The 14,963-nt window shown below is 45.4% G+C and overlaps 1 protein-coding gene across 1 annotated transcript; it reads right to left on the bottom strand.

Moving 5' to 3' along the window:
- Nucleotides 1–536: 536 nt before the first annotated feature.
- On the bottom strand, nt 537–14,858 carry GP6 (glycoprotein VI platelet). The gene is made up of 7 exons (XM_032487368.1): nt 14,825–14,858; nt 11,280–11,537; nt 8,960–9,244; nt 5,710–5,763; nt 2,560–2,619; nt 1,716–1,766; nt 537–1,215 (listed from the first exon to the last, which is right to left on the bottom strand). The coding sequence occupies exons 1-7, from the start codon at nt 14,856–14,858 to the stop codon at nt 1,034–1,036; spliced, it is 924 nt and encodes a 307-aa protein (XP_032343259.1). The 3' UTR covers nt 537–1,033.
- Nucleotides 14,859–14,963: the final 105 nt, after the last annotated feature.

Below are 14,963 nucleotides of genomic sequence, written 5' to 3'. Positions count from 1 at the left end.
ATTATCATTTGTTTTTGTTTTTAGGTTGGGGGAGGTAATTAGGTTTGCTTATTTTTAGAGGATGTACTGGGGATTGAACCCAGGACCTTGTGCATGCTAAGCATGCACTCTGCTATGTGAGCTATACCCTCCCCTCATTGTAACTGTTTTAAAGTGAATAGTTCAGTGGCATTTAGTACAGTTACCTTGTTGTGAAACCACCACCTTTATCTAGTTTCAAAACATTTTCATCACTACAATTTTTTTTAAAAAAACTATACTAATTAAGGTCATTACTCCCTATTCCTTCCTCCCATCAAACCCTGCCAACCACCAGTTTTTTTTCTGTCTCTATGGCTTTACCTATTCTGGCCTTTAGGACAAGCTTAGGACTTTGGACTTTTTTCGAACATAAAGATAAGCCATTGCCACGTTAGTTAGAATTATTATTCTATTGTAGGGGAAATGAATAGAACACCCAAAAGCTTGAAAGAAACCAGGTCCATCTCAAGGAACAAAAGGCGATTTTTCCGACTGCAGCTTAAGATGGGTCTTGAGTGAGGGTTAGGTTTGGGGATAACCAGGAAAAGAAAAAAGAACAGGGGGCAAATGGGATGTGGGAGAGTTTTGTGCGGGGGACAGAACAGGTCAGCTGTGAGAGCTGGGAATATTAGAGGCCGATCTGGAACCCATGGTAGAGAAGGTTGGAGAGAGGGGAAAGTATGATGATCCGGTTAGGGTGCCACACGGCCCACAATGAGCAAGATGTCAGTGAGGAGCCTTTGGCATCCACTAGATTCCTTCCATCCCAAACAGGGGGTCCTAGGACAGAGAGTCAGACAGAGGCCCAACAACTCCTGCTGGGGCGCCAAGAAGAGCCTCCATTTCCACAGCTTGTAGCCTCTGTTCTTCTGCTCTCACGCTCCACACACTCAAAGTCCCCTCCCCACTCCCACAACCTGTCTCTTAGATGCAAGCAAAGCTTGGGATTCTAATGATGCTATCCGTGGTTATGACCATCCGGTCGACCCCTGTCCTGACAGCTGTGTAGTTCCTAGGTCTGCGGGCGGGGTGGGAGGGGTGGGAGTGGCCTGTGGGCCGCTCTGCCCCGGCGCCTCGGGGGTTTCCTTCGGCTGTGCCAATCTTCTGCCAGAATCCCCACCAGGAATATTAGAACCACAGCCCCGAGGCATATCCGGACCAGATTGCCCTCAGTGTAGCGCTGGAGGGCGGGACCTGGAGGAACGAAGACAGACAGAAGCGGGTGGCAGAAGGACCCTCTCTAAGCCACGGCCCCCACGTGAGAACCTGTTACCCTCTGCCAGCCAGGATGCCAGAGGGGTCCTCTCCTCCTCTCGAGGGTTAGGACCAGATAAGCCCAGTTGTCTAAACACCACCTCTTCCACACACCCCTTCTCAGGCCCCTGACACGACCCCACCCCACACACAGACACTACCTGGTTATTTGGCTAATTGTGGAAGAGAAGATCATTGTCAGAGGGCAGAGAGAGAGATGAAGTTGATCTTTCTCTGACCCTTTAGAAAACCTCAACCTTCACCCCTGATCTTTGCCCAGCTCTGAGCTCCAGATGCTGATAGACCCCCTCCCCTTCACACGCTACACACCAGAGCCCAAGAGCCCAGGGCTGTAGCTCCTGTGTGTGGGGAAAGCAGCCGGCCTTGGGTAAAGTCAGGGAGCGGGGAGGAAGCTGGTCCAGAGATGGACACGTACTCACCAGCTGGAGGGTCTGACGCCTCTGGAAGTATGGTGATATTCCTAGAAGATTCTGAGAATCAGAAAGGATAATTGCGAAGGGCTGGGACCACCTCTCCTCTCCGCGTCTCTGCGCCTGTCCTGAGCGCGCACACCTGGGAGGCAGAGCGCCAGGGCTACAGGGAGACTGTGAACTGCAGAGTCATGGCATCCAGGTTTGACCCCCAGACTCATCACTTATGAGATGTGGGGCATCTATGAGTCAGTTTTCCTACCTGTCCTGAGGGTGATGAGGACCCCAGAAGGGTCTTGAAAAGAGGATGGGGGAAAATCCCATGAGGGTCTTAGAAAGCCTAAAGAAAGCTAGAGTTGCATGGGGACAATGGAGATGCCCAACCTACCCTCGGGATATGTCAAGGTTCCCTGTTTTCCAAGGGAAACGGAGACTTTTTCTGGAGAAAGCAGGGGCAAAGAGAGCTGCCGCAGGGGAGAAGCACATTGCCCTGGACTGGAGTAGTAAAGGGCTCAACCACGATCTGAGTGGGGCTGCAGCCCGGGCCATGCATGGAAGCCCTGGGAACACGGCTGCGCACACGGATCAGAGCCAAGGCAGAAGAGCACTGTGCAGGGAGGGGCACGGCCCTTCCGTGGTCGGCTTGGCGCCGCCGTATGGAAGCATCCACATTACCCAGATGCTCCTCTGCCCCCAAGCTCGGAGCCCATCTCCACCCCATCCTTATCCTCAAATCAGGGGCTCTCCTGGGAAGAGGCAGGTGGTTTTGAGGAGACTCCAGCCTTAAATGACAGAAGAGAGAGGCCAGTCCTCGCACTCCTTTCTGCTGAGCTCTGAGCGCCGACTTACTCACCAGCTGTGGAGCCTTGGTTCACGAGCGAGGGGCTCAGCCTCCCGGGGGCTTCTGACGATTCTAAGCAGGAGGATTACGGGTGATGTCAGGTCTGCCCCTTGCCCCTGTGAGATGTCCAGCCTCCCAGGAACCCATTTCTCTAACACACACTGCGCAGACACAGAGGAAGGACAAACTCAAAAGGCCCAAGACATGCTGTCTTCTGCTTCTCAGAGGTTTAATAAGAAACGGATCCATTCATCCCCTTACAGGCATTAGCCTAGTCCACTTTGGGGCCGTTACGAATAATGCTGCCATGAACATTCCATACAGGCTTTTGTGTGAATGTACATTCTTTAATTTTCCAGGGTATATCCCTAGGCTGGAATTTCTGAGTCATACGGGAATTCTATGTTTAGCTCTTTAAGGGACCACCAAGCTGTTTTCCACAGCAGCTACAGCATTTTTTTCCCCACCAGCAGGGTATGAGGGTCCCAGTGTCTCCAAATCCTCGCCAACAATCGTGCTTTTTTGTTACGATGATGATTATAGCTAGTCTAGCAGGTACGGTGAATGTTGCGGTGTGTGACTTGCATCTCAGTCTTACAAACACAAACTGGATCTGCAGATCTAGGTGAGCTCAGTAGGGAAAAAAAAAACTGATGTCAGCCCTGAGCAGAAGAGACTTCCCTCCTGATTGAGGCCATTTCCTTCACCAGGGACCTCCTACCATTTTTACATAAATATTTCCTGAACCCCCTCAGCCCATAAATATGTAGCTCCTGGTGACGGTGGGGACAGCCTCTGAGGGCCTTTTTATGGTGGAACCAATTCATCACAGCCTCTCTTACGCTCACTCATCCGTGGTAGAATCAGAGCTGAGATGTTATTTGTTCTGTTATTTCTCTGCCTGTGAGTGTCACTGATGAATTTTTGTTTGAATTTGGATCTAAACCTGGTGTGGTACGTGTGTACCATGAAATACTACTCAGTCATAAAAAGGAGCACACTGTTGATACATGCAACAGCTTGGACAGGCCTCAAGGGCACGATACTAAGTGGGGGGAAGGCAGTCTCAAAGGCTCCCCCATGATATGACTGCATTTATATATAACACTCTCCAAGTGGCAAATTAAATCGAGGAAGAACAAATTAGAACTTGCCAGGGGTTAGGGATCGTGGGAGGGGAGGGGTGACTATGAAGGAGGGCCCTGAGAAATATCGTTATCTTTTTTTCTCCTTGGAATAGTATTGGTTTTAGTTTAGATACTACTTTATTTATTTTTGCATATGTATTTTTTATTGAAGTATAGTCAGTTTACAATATTGTGTCAATTTCTGGGGTACAGTATAATGCTTCAGTTACTTGGAATAGTATTTTGAATGCAGTGGTGGCTATATGAACCTACATGTGTGATAAATCAACATAGAACTAAATATTCAGCCAGCGTCAGATTCCTGGTTTTTATGCTGTACTGTAATTATTGGGGCATTCCAGGCAAAGGGTATATTCTGTACTATCTTTGCAACTTCCTGTGAATCAATATCTCAAAATAAAAAGTTTAAAAATTCCAATGAGTAGTGGGGAGAGAGAAGAGGGCAGAGGCAGGACGGGGGCAGGGGATTAAGAGGTATAAACTGTTATATATAAAACAAATAAACTACAAGGATATATTGTACAACACAGCGAATATAGCCAATATTTTATAGTAACTATAGACGGAGTATAACCTTTAAAAATGTGAATCACTATGTTGTACACCTGTCACTTATATAGTATTGTATCAACTATATGTCATTTTTTTTAAATTCCGGTAAGAAACATGCACACATGTGCATGCACGGACACGAGCTGTGCCTCCTCTGGCGTAACAGCCCCTTCCTGCCCTCAGCGCCATCTGTCAGCACATTCTCATCCACTTTGGATCCTTTCAACACGATGCTTGTAATTTGGGTTTGAGGTCTCCCTGAGATACAGGAAATGGCAGAGGTGCCACAGCCTCGTGCACTGTTTCTTAAGGCACAGGCTGTCATCCATACACCAGAAGCCACTGAGACACGTTTGAAAATGGGGAACACTGTGGCTCACACAAAATGGAGTGCAGTCAGAAAGAGAAAGAAAAATGCCATATGATATCACTTATATGTGGAATCTAAAAAAAAAAAAAAAGACATACATGAACGTATTTACAAAGCAGAAACAGACTCTCAGACATAGAAAACAAACTTATGTTTACCAGTGGGGAGAAGAGGGTGGGGAGGGATAAATTGGGGGTTCGAGATTTGCAGATACTGACTGCTTTATATAAAATAGATAAACAACAAGTTTATACTGTGTAGCACGGGGAACTCTATTCAATATCTTGCAATAACCTGAAATGAAAAAGAATAGGAAAAGGAATATACGTGTGTCTGTGTATGACTGACACAGTGTGCTGTACACCAGATGTTGACACAACATTGTGTACTGACTATACTTCAAAAAATACATATATATTAAAAAATGTGGTTTAGGAGGGAGAGGATAGCTCATTGGTAGAGCACGTGCTCAGCATGCAGGAGGTCCTGGCTTCAAGCCCCACTACCTCCACTAAATAAAACTTAAATAAAAACCTAATTACCTCCCCCCTAAAAAAACTGATTTAAAATTAATTAATTAATTTTAATAAATGCATTGGTTTTTCAAAGTGGCATCCCCAGATCAACAGCAAAATCCCATGGGTACTTGTTAGAACTGAAAATTATTGGCCTCAACCCCAGACCTTCTGAATTAGACACTCTCGGGGCCCAGAAGTCTGTCCTTGATAAACCCTCCAGGTGAGTCTCAAGCCCACTGCAGTTTGAGAATGGCTGGCCAGTGGCGTCAGAGGCTCAGAATTGGAGTCCAGGAATCTACAATTTTCCAAGACACTGAGCTTGTTCTTCCACATATGACACATAAGCCACAGCGCTAAGGCTGGATCGTGGTGGGGATGTGAGACAGGCTAGGCATACCGTCTACTTACAACACGCACCCTCCTTACACGCAGAATTAAGGGATTTTTAAAACAAAGCAAATCTGTGAAAGAGGCAAGTGAATTAAACTGAGAAATCTAGACAGAGAGGAGAAAGCAAAAGAGGAGTCCGTGTGCCCTGCACCCCAGACACGGAGGAGAGTCCTCCAGAACTTACCTGTTACAGAGGACGGCAGCTCTGTGGGCAGCCAGCTGGGGGTCACGGAGTTCCCTGAGGAATCAGGAAAAATAAAAAGAGAGTTCTGTGCTCCATTAGGGTTAGATCCTGAGCAAATAGTAAAGCCTCTCTGCAACTCAGTTTCCTCCCCTGGAAAATAAAAATAAAGAAGTGTCTATCCCTGTACCGTCGTGGGTGTGAAGCAGCCTTTGAGGGGTGTTCCTAGAACATTCTGGGGCTAGTGAATGACAGTCTCTGTGAATGCCTTCCCTGCTTTTCAAAGCTCGGTTCTGTCCCGTCTCCTAGATCTTTGTGACCTGCTGTCACAAAGAGGAGGTGGCTAGAGAGTGTCAGAGAGGCAGGAAGGTGACTTCTGACTGAAGGCCTGAGGGAGGCAATGGAATGAGTCATGGAGATATCTGGGGAACGCCTCCCAGCACGTGCAAAGTCCCTGAGGCCACACTAAGCCTGCATTTTCAAAGGAAGGCAAGACGCCCAGTGTATCTACAGCAGAGTCAATGGGGGAGGGGCAGGCAGGGAGCAGTAGGCAGGTGATCCGACAAGTAACGCAGGGGCTGGAGAAGACCAAGGTGGCAGCGCTGCTGACTTTGAGCAAAGGTCTGAATCATCTGACTTTAACCACCTGTTTTTAAAGGTTTCCTCTTGCTGTCGTTTTGCTAACTGTCTAAAGAGGGTAAACGTGCGAAGCCAGACAAGCCTGCAGCTCGGAGATGAGACCTAACGCACAGCACAGTGATTACAGGCAGCATCCTATATGCCAGACTTCACGGTTGCTAAGAGACTAGATCTTAGACATTCTCACCACACACACACACGCACACACACACACACACACACACACACACACAAAATAGTAATTATGTGACAAGATGGAGGTGTTAGCTAAGCTATGATGGTCATCCTGTTGCAATATATAAATGTATCAAGTCAACACGTTATAAACCGTACACTTATGCAAGGTTATAGGTCAATTATATTTCAATCAAAAGCAGAGAGGCCAGTGTGGAGGCTGCTGGGGTTGTGCAGGTAGAGACGGCGGATGTGGAGAAATTGTCAGATGATAGGTTTCGAAGATGCAGTAGGAAGCATGAGATGGGAAAGGAGACAAAGACTTAAAAGAAAAGAAAACATCTTCAGATATTAGAGCAGGGAAACATATACCCGCCTCTTTGATTTTTATTTTATTTCTAAGTGTAGTTGCAATCCCGTAACATTAAGTGTAACATCCTGAACATTGACGTGTACAGTTCAGCAGTATGAAGTGCAGTCACATTATGGGTCAGCAGAGCTCCAGAATTTCTCATCTTGCAAAACTAAAACTCTGTCCTTATTAAACACTATTTTCCTTTCTCCTCTCCCCCAGCCCCTGACAACTACCATTCTACTTTCTCTCTCTATGAATTTGACTACCTCGTATGAGTAGAATCATCCAGCATATGTTCTTTTGTTACCGGCTTATTTTACTTAGCACGGTGTCCTCAAGGTTCATCCATGTGTCGCATGTGACGAGATCTCGTTCTTTTTAAGGCTGTATAATATTTCACTGGGTGTATGTATCACATTTTCTTTATGAGCTGTGCTGTCCCCTTTTGAAAGAAGCACCGTTTAAGAACGGAAAACTGACACAGGCTACATTATGAATGAACCTCAGAAAAAAACATGCTGAGTGAAAGAAATCAGTCACAAAAAAGTATAGGAAATTCTTAGAAAAAGCAAATTCGCAGAAGTAGTAGGTTTGTGATGGGATGAAAATGGACACAGGAGATCTTCTAGCAGTGTTGGGAATGCGCCATCATTGGACTGTGGTGATGACTGCACGACTCTAAACTCACCAAAAAGCATTGAATTGGATGCTTAAAATGGGTAAACTTTAAGGCATATAAATCAAACCTCAATAAGTTGTTTTTTTTTAAAGGATGAAAGATGATTCCTAGTGAATAATTAGCTCACTAGCTAGATTTGAATGAAAATGAGTCTGAATGGGGGGAAGGGTATAGTTCAAGTGGCAGAGGGCATGCTCAGCGTGCAGGAGGTCCCGGGCTCAGTCCCCAGGACCTCCTCCGAGCAGAAATCAGTGAAGGAACCTACTCGCCACCCCATCCCAATACAAGCGAACAATAAATAAATAAATCAGTCTGAATGCAAATACTTTCCCATTCCACTCTGTACTAACTTTATTAATCCTCTGATGATTAGAAGGATAAGAATTTTCAAGAATTTTCCCTTTGCTGATAGAATCATTTGTCTTCTCTATTCTGAGACCGTTTAAATAATTTGATTGCTTCAAAAACTTGTGAAAATGCATAATCATAAAAAAAAGTGAACATAAAATATAATCATGAATTTCGAATTACATTAGTTAATGTGAAGAATTTAGCAGCAAGATTTTTTATAGCGAGACCTTGTACTGAGATGATCAAAAATAAAAAAGACAGAACGTGTGACTATGGTGTAAGGGGGATGACCTCAAAGTTTCCTTCCTATGATGGCATCATTTTTTAAGTAATTTCTGCAAGATTTTGTTGCATTTGCTTGTGGGTTTTATTTTTTACCTAGACAAATCACAAGGCTTTATTCACAGTATTAAAATTTATTTTTCTTAGTGTATATGCTCTGTAGTAGACAGAATAACGGCCTCCCAGGTATGACAGGATCCTAACCCCCACAGCCTGTGACTATGGTACCTTACATGGCAAAAGGGACTTTGTAGACAGGATTAAGGATCTTGGGGTGGGGAGATTATCCTGGATTATCTGGTGGACCCAGTGTAATCACAAGGGTCCTTAAAAGTATAATAGAGGCAGGAGGGCAGAAGAGTTGGAGACAGAGAGATGTGAAGACGTTATGTTGCTGGCTTCGATCATGAGGAAGAGACCGTGGGAGCCAAGAGATAGATGTAGGAGCCTTGAGAAGCTGACAAGGACACCAGGAACAAATCCTCCCCTAGAGCCTGCAGAGGAGCACAGCCTGGACAACACCTTCGCTTTATCCCAGTAGGACCCATTTTGGGCTTCTGACCTCCAGAACTCTAAGGTAATAAGTCTGTGATGTTCTAAGCCAGTGAATTTGTGGTAGTTTGTTACAGCATCGTTCAGACCCCCTTACACCCTCCAAAGCCCCCGTCTCCTCCTGCCCTCCCGCTTCCTCCATGCTTTTTGGTCCCTCCCCTTGGAACTTCCATCAGGGCCTGTGAAGGCCGAGGGAGAAAGCTTTGGTCTGCACCCCTGACCTTTAACCACGAGCTCCAGAGGGTCGCTGGGGGCTGACCACAGGTACGGGGAACTGCTGGAAAAGCTGTAGCATCGATAAGTCCCGCTGTTGGCAGCGGTCACCGTGGTGATGGGGAAGTCGGCCAGGTACCACTGCTCAGGTCTCTTGTAGGGCCCAGTGTCTCCCTCCTTGTACAGAGCAAATCGGTCAAAACCGTATTGGCTCTCACACCGCAGAGTCACGTCCATCCCTGGGGACACTGCTGCACTGGGCTGGGCTGAGAGTGAGGGCTTGGTGAAAACGCCTGCGAGGAAAGAGGATTCTGGTGTGAAAGACAGCGACCAGCGTCTTGGCTATTGGGGTGGGAAGGCTCCCCACCTCCCTGAGAGCTAGGGAACTTTCCACCTGTTTCCACTCTACAGAACCCACCCTTCCCACCACCAGGTCACACAGTGGTTAAGGGAGCGTGACTGGAGGCTCATGGCAGTGCCCAGGCTCAAACCCCGGCTTTGCAGCCTAGGGACTGGAAACACCTCCCCCTCATCTGTGCCTCAGTGTTCTCTACTATAAAACGGCAGCCATTGGATGAGACAGTGTAATTGAGCATTTAACAGAATACCCAGTACATAGCCAGCACCCCAAATACGGCAATAACAAAATAGCTTAACTTTACATTGTCCCGTAAGCTTGTATTACAATATACAGCAGTTAACTTGTATTAAAGTTCCAGATTCCAGGTGCTGTTCCAAGCCGATGACGTGTATCAGTTCACTGAATCCTCAGTGAATTCACCCCTGTAAATATCCCCCCTTCACACGTGAAACGAGGGTGCACGGTGCTGAATAACTTGTCCGAGGTCACAAGACAGTAAGTGGCAGGGCTGAAATCTGCAGTCACGGAGCTTGGCTCCAGGCTGTCTGCTTCCTAAGCGGGAGCGCACCCTACTATGTAATTTGGTATTTTTAATCACCACAGAGCATGGCAGTCCACACCGGGAACACCATACTCACAACAGCAAATGCTGACTAGTGATTGTGCCTCACGCAACAATTTTTTTTTTCCTCTCAGCAACTGCTATGTGTCAGTCTCTGTTCCAAGAAACAAAAATTCCAACAGGAAGAAAGAATAACTTAAAAATAAGTAAATGTGTGGCATACAAGATAATGCCGAGCGCTGTTTTAAATCAAGATGCAACTTTAAATAGTGTGGTGAGGGAAATATTTAATGAGGAGGTAGCGTTTGACTCAGTCCCCAAGGCACATGATGGACCTCGGGTCAGGAATTAGGGTGCGGCAAGCTAGGGTTTCTCCTTGGATGCAGAAAAAAAAAAAAATAGAAACCAACCTCAGTAATCAAGATAAATAATATTTAATGCAAGTTTTAAAATAAAAATGAACGCAAACACGTTTACAAGGAATAGAACATCAAGATTATAAACAAAGACAGAATCCGACTGTGCCCGGGAAAGCCATGTTGAAGTCTGAAATATGAACCTACCCTGCTATGTAATTTGATAAAATCATATTATTGGATATAATAATACTTTGATATGGTTATCATCACAGAGCATGGCAGTCCACACCTGGCACACAGTCTTCACAATAGCAAGAGTTGCCTGATAATTTGAGACAAAATTAACAGTGTGAATCAACTACACTTCAATAAAAAATAAAAAAAATTTTAAAGGCAGAATATATTACCATTTGACTCTCCTGGCTTTCATGGAAGCAAACGCATCAATATTTTAAAAATCTACTTTGGAAAGTAATCATTTTAAAATGTATTAGGAATAAAAGAATAGGTTGAGAACACTTTATTCCATCAAAAAATAAAAATAGGGGGTGGAGGGTGTAGCTCAGTGGTAGAGCCCAGGCCCGCCTTGCACAAGGTCCTGGGTTCAATCCCCAGTGCCTCCGTTAAGGGGGAAAAAATTCAATACAAATAAAAAATGCATTCGAGCATGCATGAGGGAATACACATTTTTCCTCTTGCGTCAGGCTGGAATAGGGCTTGGAACAGCACTGCCCGAATCTGGCATTATTTAAAATTGCAATATTGTGTACATCGTGGATGTTTTTGCATTGATTTGAGGGTTTCTTTTTTTTAAGATACAGTATTAGCATATTATTTCTGTTGATTACTGAGTTCTTTGGCACCTCCCCTAAATTTAGCCCTTAAGGACAAGCCCCCCTTGCCCCACCCTAATCCCAGCCCCGCTAGGACTTCGGGTTTACCGTCATCATCATCCCCATCGTCACCCTCTTGGAGCCCCGAGCTGAGGACCACGTAGCCCAGAGGCCGCACGTCCCAGCACACCCAGCCTCCACGCTTCCAGTTACCAGTGGCCACCAGCTCCAGCTGGCTGCTGGGGAGAGACCAGCGGCTCCCGTTCTGGTACGAGCAGCGGTAGACCCCGGCGAAACGTTTCTCCATGGCAGAGAAGGAGAGAACCCCATAATCGAAATACTGGCTGGATTTCAGTTTCTCCAGGCGGTACAAGTCCACGCCTGGAGGCCCCTGGCAGCGGACGGTCACCGGCGTCCCCAGGGGCACAAGGGAGCTGGGCAGGGCTTGGAGGGAGGGCTTGGGCAGCGGGCCTGGAAGGCAAGCAGCGGTCAGTTCCCCGACAGAGGCTCGCACCCCTCCTGCCCCCCCCCCGCTCGCTGGCCGAACCCCCAGGGGGATTCCTGACCCACCGTAGTGAGCATGTATCACCTGCTCCAGACACAGCCCTGAAGGAAGAAGAAAAGGACCGGTTACTAGGACCTTGTGTGAACCCACCCTTCTGCGTGCTGGGCACCGTGATGAGAAACTTGCACGCGTTCTTTCTTCTGTCATAATTCTTTTTTCAAAGGTACACATGCACATAATTGAAGGCAAAGAAGCCAGCCGTAAAAAGCCACGACTGTATAACTCGGTGTATATGAAATATCCAGAATAGATAAATCTGCCCAGAAGCAGACAGCAGATGAGTGTTTGCGGGGGGCTGGGAGGAGAGGAGATTAAAGAGTGATTGCAAAGACAGGGGATTTCCTTCTGGAGCGCTGAAAATGTCTTGGAACTAGAGGCGGGGGTTGATTGCAGAACGTTGTGAATGGACTAAATGTCCTGGATGGTGAATTTTATGTTTAATTTATTATTTTTACCACAATTTTTTAGAAGCCAAACAGGGATTCCTTAGCCCATCCCCCAGCTCCCTGTAGGACACCTCCCCCACGCAGAGACTTTTGGCAACTTTTGGCAACTGAAAAGAGAAGGGGGCGGTGTGCCAGATTGGGGGGGTTCTCGCTTTTCTCCCCCCAGCTTTATGGAGATATAATTCTATTATGGAAATATAATAGTTGAAGCCACAACATTGTATAGGTTTGAGGCATACAAGTACAACAAGTTGATCTGATACATTTGTGTGTTGCAGAAAGGTTACCAGTGCAGCGCTAGCTGACGCCTCCACCCCGTCCTGGGGTCGCCATTTCTTTTCTGTGGTGAGAACACTGCAGATCTCTTAGCAACTTTCAGTATATCATACAGTATTTTTAAAAAAATTTTTTTGGGGGGAGGCAATTAGGTTTATTTATTGTTTGTTCATTTATTTGTTTGTTTGTTTTTTAGCAGAGTTATTGGGGATTGAAGCCGGGACCTGGAGCATGCTAAGCACAGCACTCCACCAAGGGGCTATACCCTCCCCCCTTATAGAACAGTATTTTTTTTAAACACCTTTATTGAGATATTCAGATACCATACAATTCACCCATTTAAAATGTACAATTCAATGGTTTGGGGTCTATTACACTACTTTTTTACCTGTGGTAAATATATACCTATAAGATTTGGCATTTTAACCATTTTCAAGTGTACAGTCCAGTGGCATTAATTGCATTCAGTATAATACAGTATTATTGGCTGTAATCACCATGCTGTAATTAGATCCAGATGGGCGTCTCCTGCGTTGTAAGTCAAGAGATGTGTTAATCCTAGACTTCTCCCCATTTAACCCTTATGGGCTAAATCAGTATTCTGTTAATTACTTTATTATGACTGTGCAAATATTATTCACATCTGAGGATTACAATATTGTGCCTATATTTTTTTCTATTTCTAGGATCAATAATTGTGTGTTTTATTTCCACCTGCATAGTTGTCCTTGAACCTGTATCTAATTCTTTCCACAATTTTCAATAGCTTTTCCATATAATTTTACCCATCTGTCAAATTGCATGATCTATAAATTCCACATTTTTTCCTTGGAGGCGCCCTCCCCCCAATTTCCCTTCTATCTGAACAAATCCCTCTCTAGGGTGAACTATTGCCCTTTTTCTCTCAAACTAAGACTCCTTTTTTTTTTTTTTACCTTTTCACTGAGTTAATAGCATTATGTATTTTAGTCTCACTAGGGTTACCAGATTTAGGAAATAAAAACATGGGACTCCCAGTTAAATTCGAATTTCAGATAAACAAGGATATATATATATTATATATACATATATATACACAATATTTCTTTCTTTTTCTTTTTTTTGCATAGTGAGTCCCATGAAGTCCATGGTCCTACAGCTGGTAGAAGGTAGAGTCAAACACTAGCAGCATATTTTCATGGTAAAGAATATGGATTTGGTGCAAAAATTCCTTAGTTTGTATTTGAGCCATAACTGTGTGACCTTAAATGAGTTACTTAATCCTCCTGGGCTTCAGTTTTCTCACCTGTAAAATGGGAATAATAGTAGGGAATAATAGTAATACTGCGTTTGTTAATGGCATTTAAACAAGTGTCTATTTTAAAACATAGAGCAATATCTAGCCCACAGTAAGTGCTACATGGGTGTGTTTTAAAAATGATTAAATGAATGAGTGAATGAATGAACAAGAGGCAGTTTGTGTTCATAGTTTGCACTCTTATCCCCATTAGCGCAGCTGCTTCCTTCCTGCTTAGCCCCAAGCCTCTAAGCTTTCAGCGATAAAGTTCTTTTGAAGGAATAGGGAAATAGTGCGCACACATGCCCAGCACAAAGCCCATGAGGAGGAGAAAGCCCAGACGCATCTGACCCCACCGCCAGCCCTGTTAGGGGGCACTCCTACTCCTGCCTTACCGAAGTATAATTTACAAATAAAAATCTCATAAATCTAAGGCATACAGCATGATGATTTGTGAAATAATTACCACAGTCAAGCTAACTAACACATCCATCACGTCACAGAACCATCTTTGTGTGTATGAGAGACAGAAGCTTAAGATCTGCTCTTTTAGCAAATTCCGAGCATGCTCTATAGTACAGTTAACCCCAGTCACCAAGCTGTGACCTAGATCCTCAGAACTTACTCCCCTGATAACTGGAAGTTTGTGCCCTTTGACCAACATCCACCCTCTTGTCTTCTCCCGCCCTCACTTCCCAGCCCCCGGACACCACCAACCTACTCCCTGCTTTTGTGAGTTCAGCTTTTTGAGATTCCGACTGTAAGTAAGATCCTGCTCTGTTTTCTTTCTCTGTGTGGCTTATTTCACTTAGGACAATGCCGTCGGGGTCCATCCACGTTGCTGCCAACGGCAGCATTGTTTGCATCAGTACCAAAAGGCATACTGACAAACTAACTCTATAATCTAGTCAGTGAGTCCACATTTTTTTAAATTAAAAAAAAATTTAAGTGTAGTGGGAGAAAGTTGCAGCCAGCATTACTGGGAGACCCGTATTCATTTCCGGAGCCAGCCGTGAACATACTAGAATAACTCCGACAAACACCACCTCCCTGGGCCCCAGCTTCCCCCCGCAACAAATAAATGGGGTGACCATTGTGGTCACCTTTTGCCCTGAAATTCATCACTGATGCGTTTTTCTAAATTCTTTGTCTCAGAGCCCATACATGTCCCACAGGCTTTCCCAGACTGACTCACCAAGGCAGAAGAGGGCAGGCAGGGATGAGGACATGGTTCCTTGGCCCGTCCTGAGCTCCATAGCCCAGGAGGGAAGACTTGGGCGGGGACTGGAGCAGAGGCACAGGACGTGGTGAGGATGAGGAGCGATTTCCTCCCC

This window comes from Camelus ferus, chromosome 9, assembly GCF_009834535.1.
Source record: "Camelus ferus isolate YT-003-E chromosome 9, BCGSAC_Cfer_1.0, whole genome shotgun sequence".
NCBI classification, from domain to species: Eukaryota; Metazoa; Chordata; class Mammalia; order Artiodactyla; family Camelidae; genus Camelus; species Camelus ferus.
This window is presented reverse-complemented; position numbering and strand designations above follow the sequence as displayed.

Excerpts from the sequence above, each read along its gene's own strand:
- GP6 (XM_032487368.1), bottom strand. The coding sequence starts at position 14,858 with ATGTCCTCATCCCTGCCTGCCCTCTTCTGCCTTG. Across the intron at positions 11,538-14,824 it reads GCCTGCCCTCTTCTGCCTTG|GCCCGCTGCCCAAGCCCTCC; the intron begins GTGAGTCAGTCT and ends CTTGCCTTCCAG. Across the intron at positions 2,620-5,709 it reads GCTGCCGTCCTCTGTAACAG|AATCGTCAGAAGCCCCCGGG; the intron begins GTAAGTTCTGGA and ends CCTCCTGCTTAG.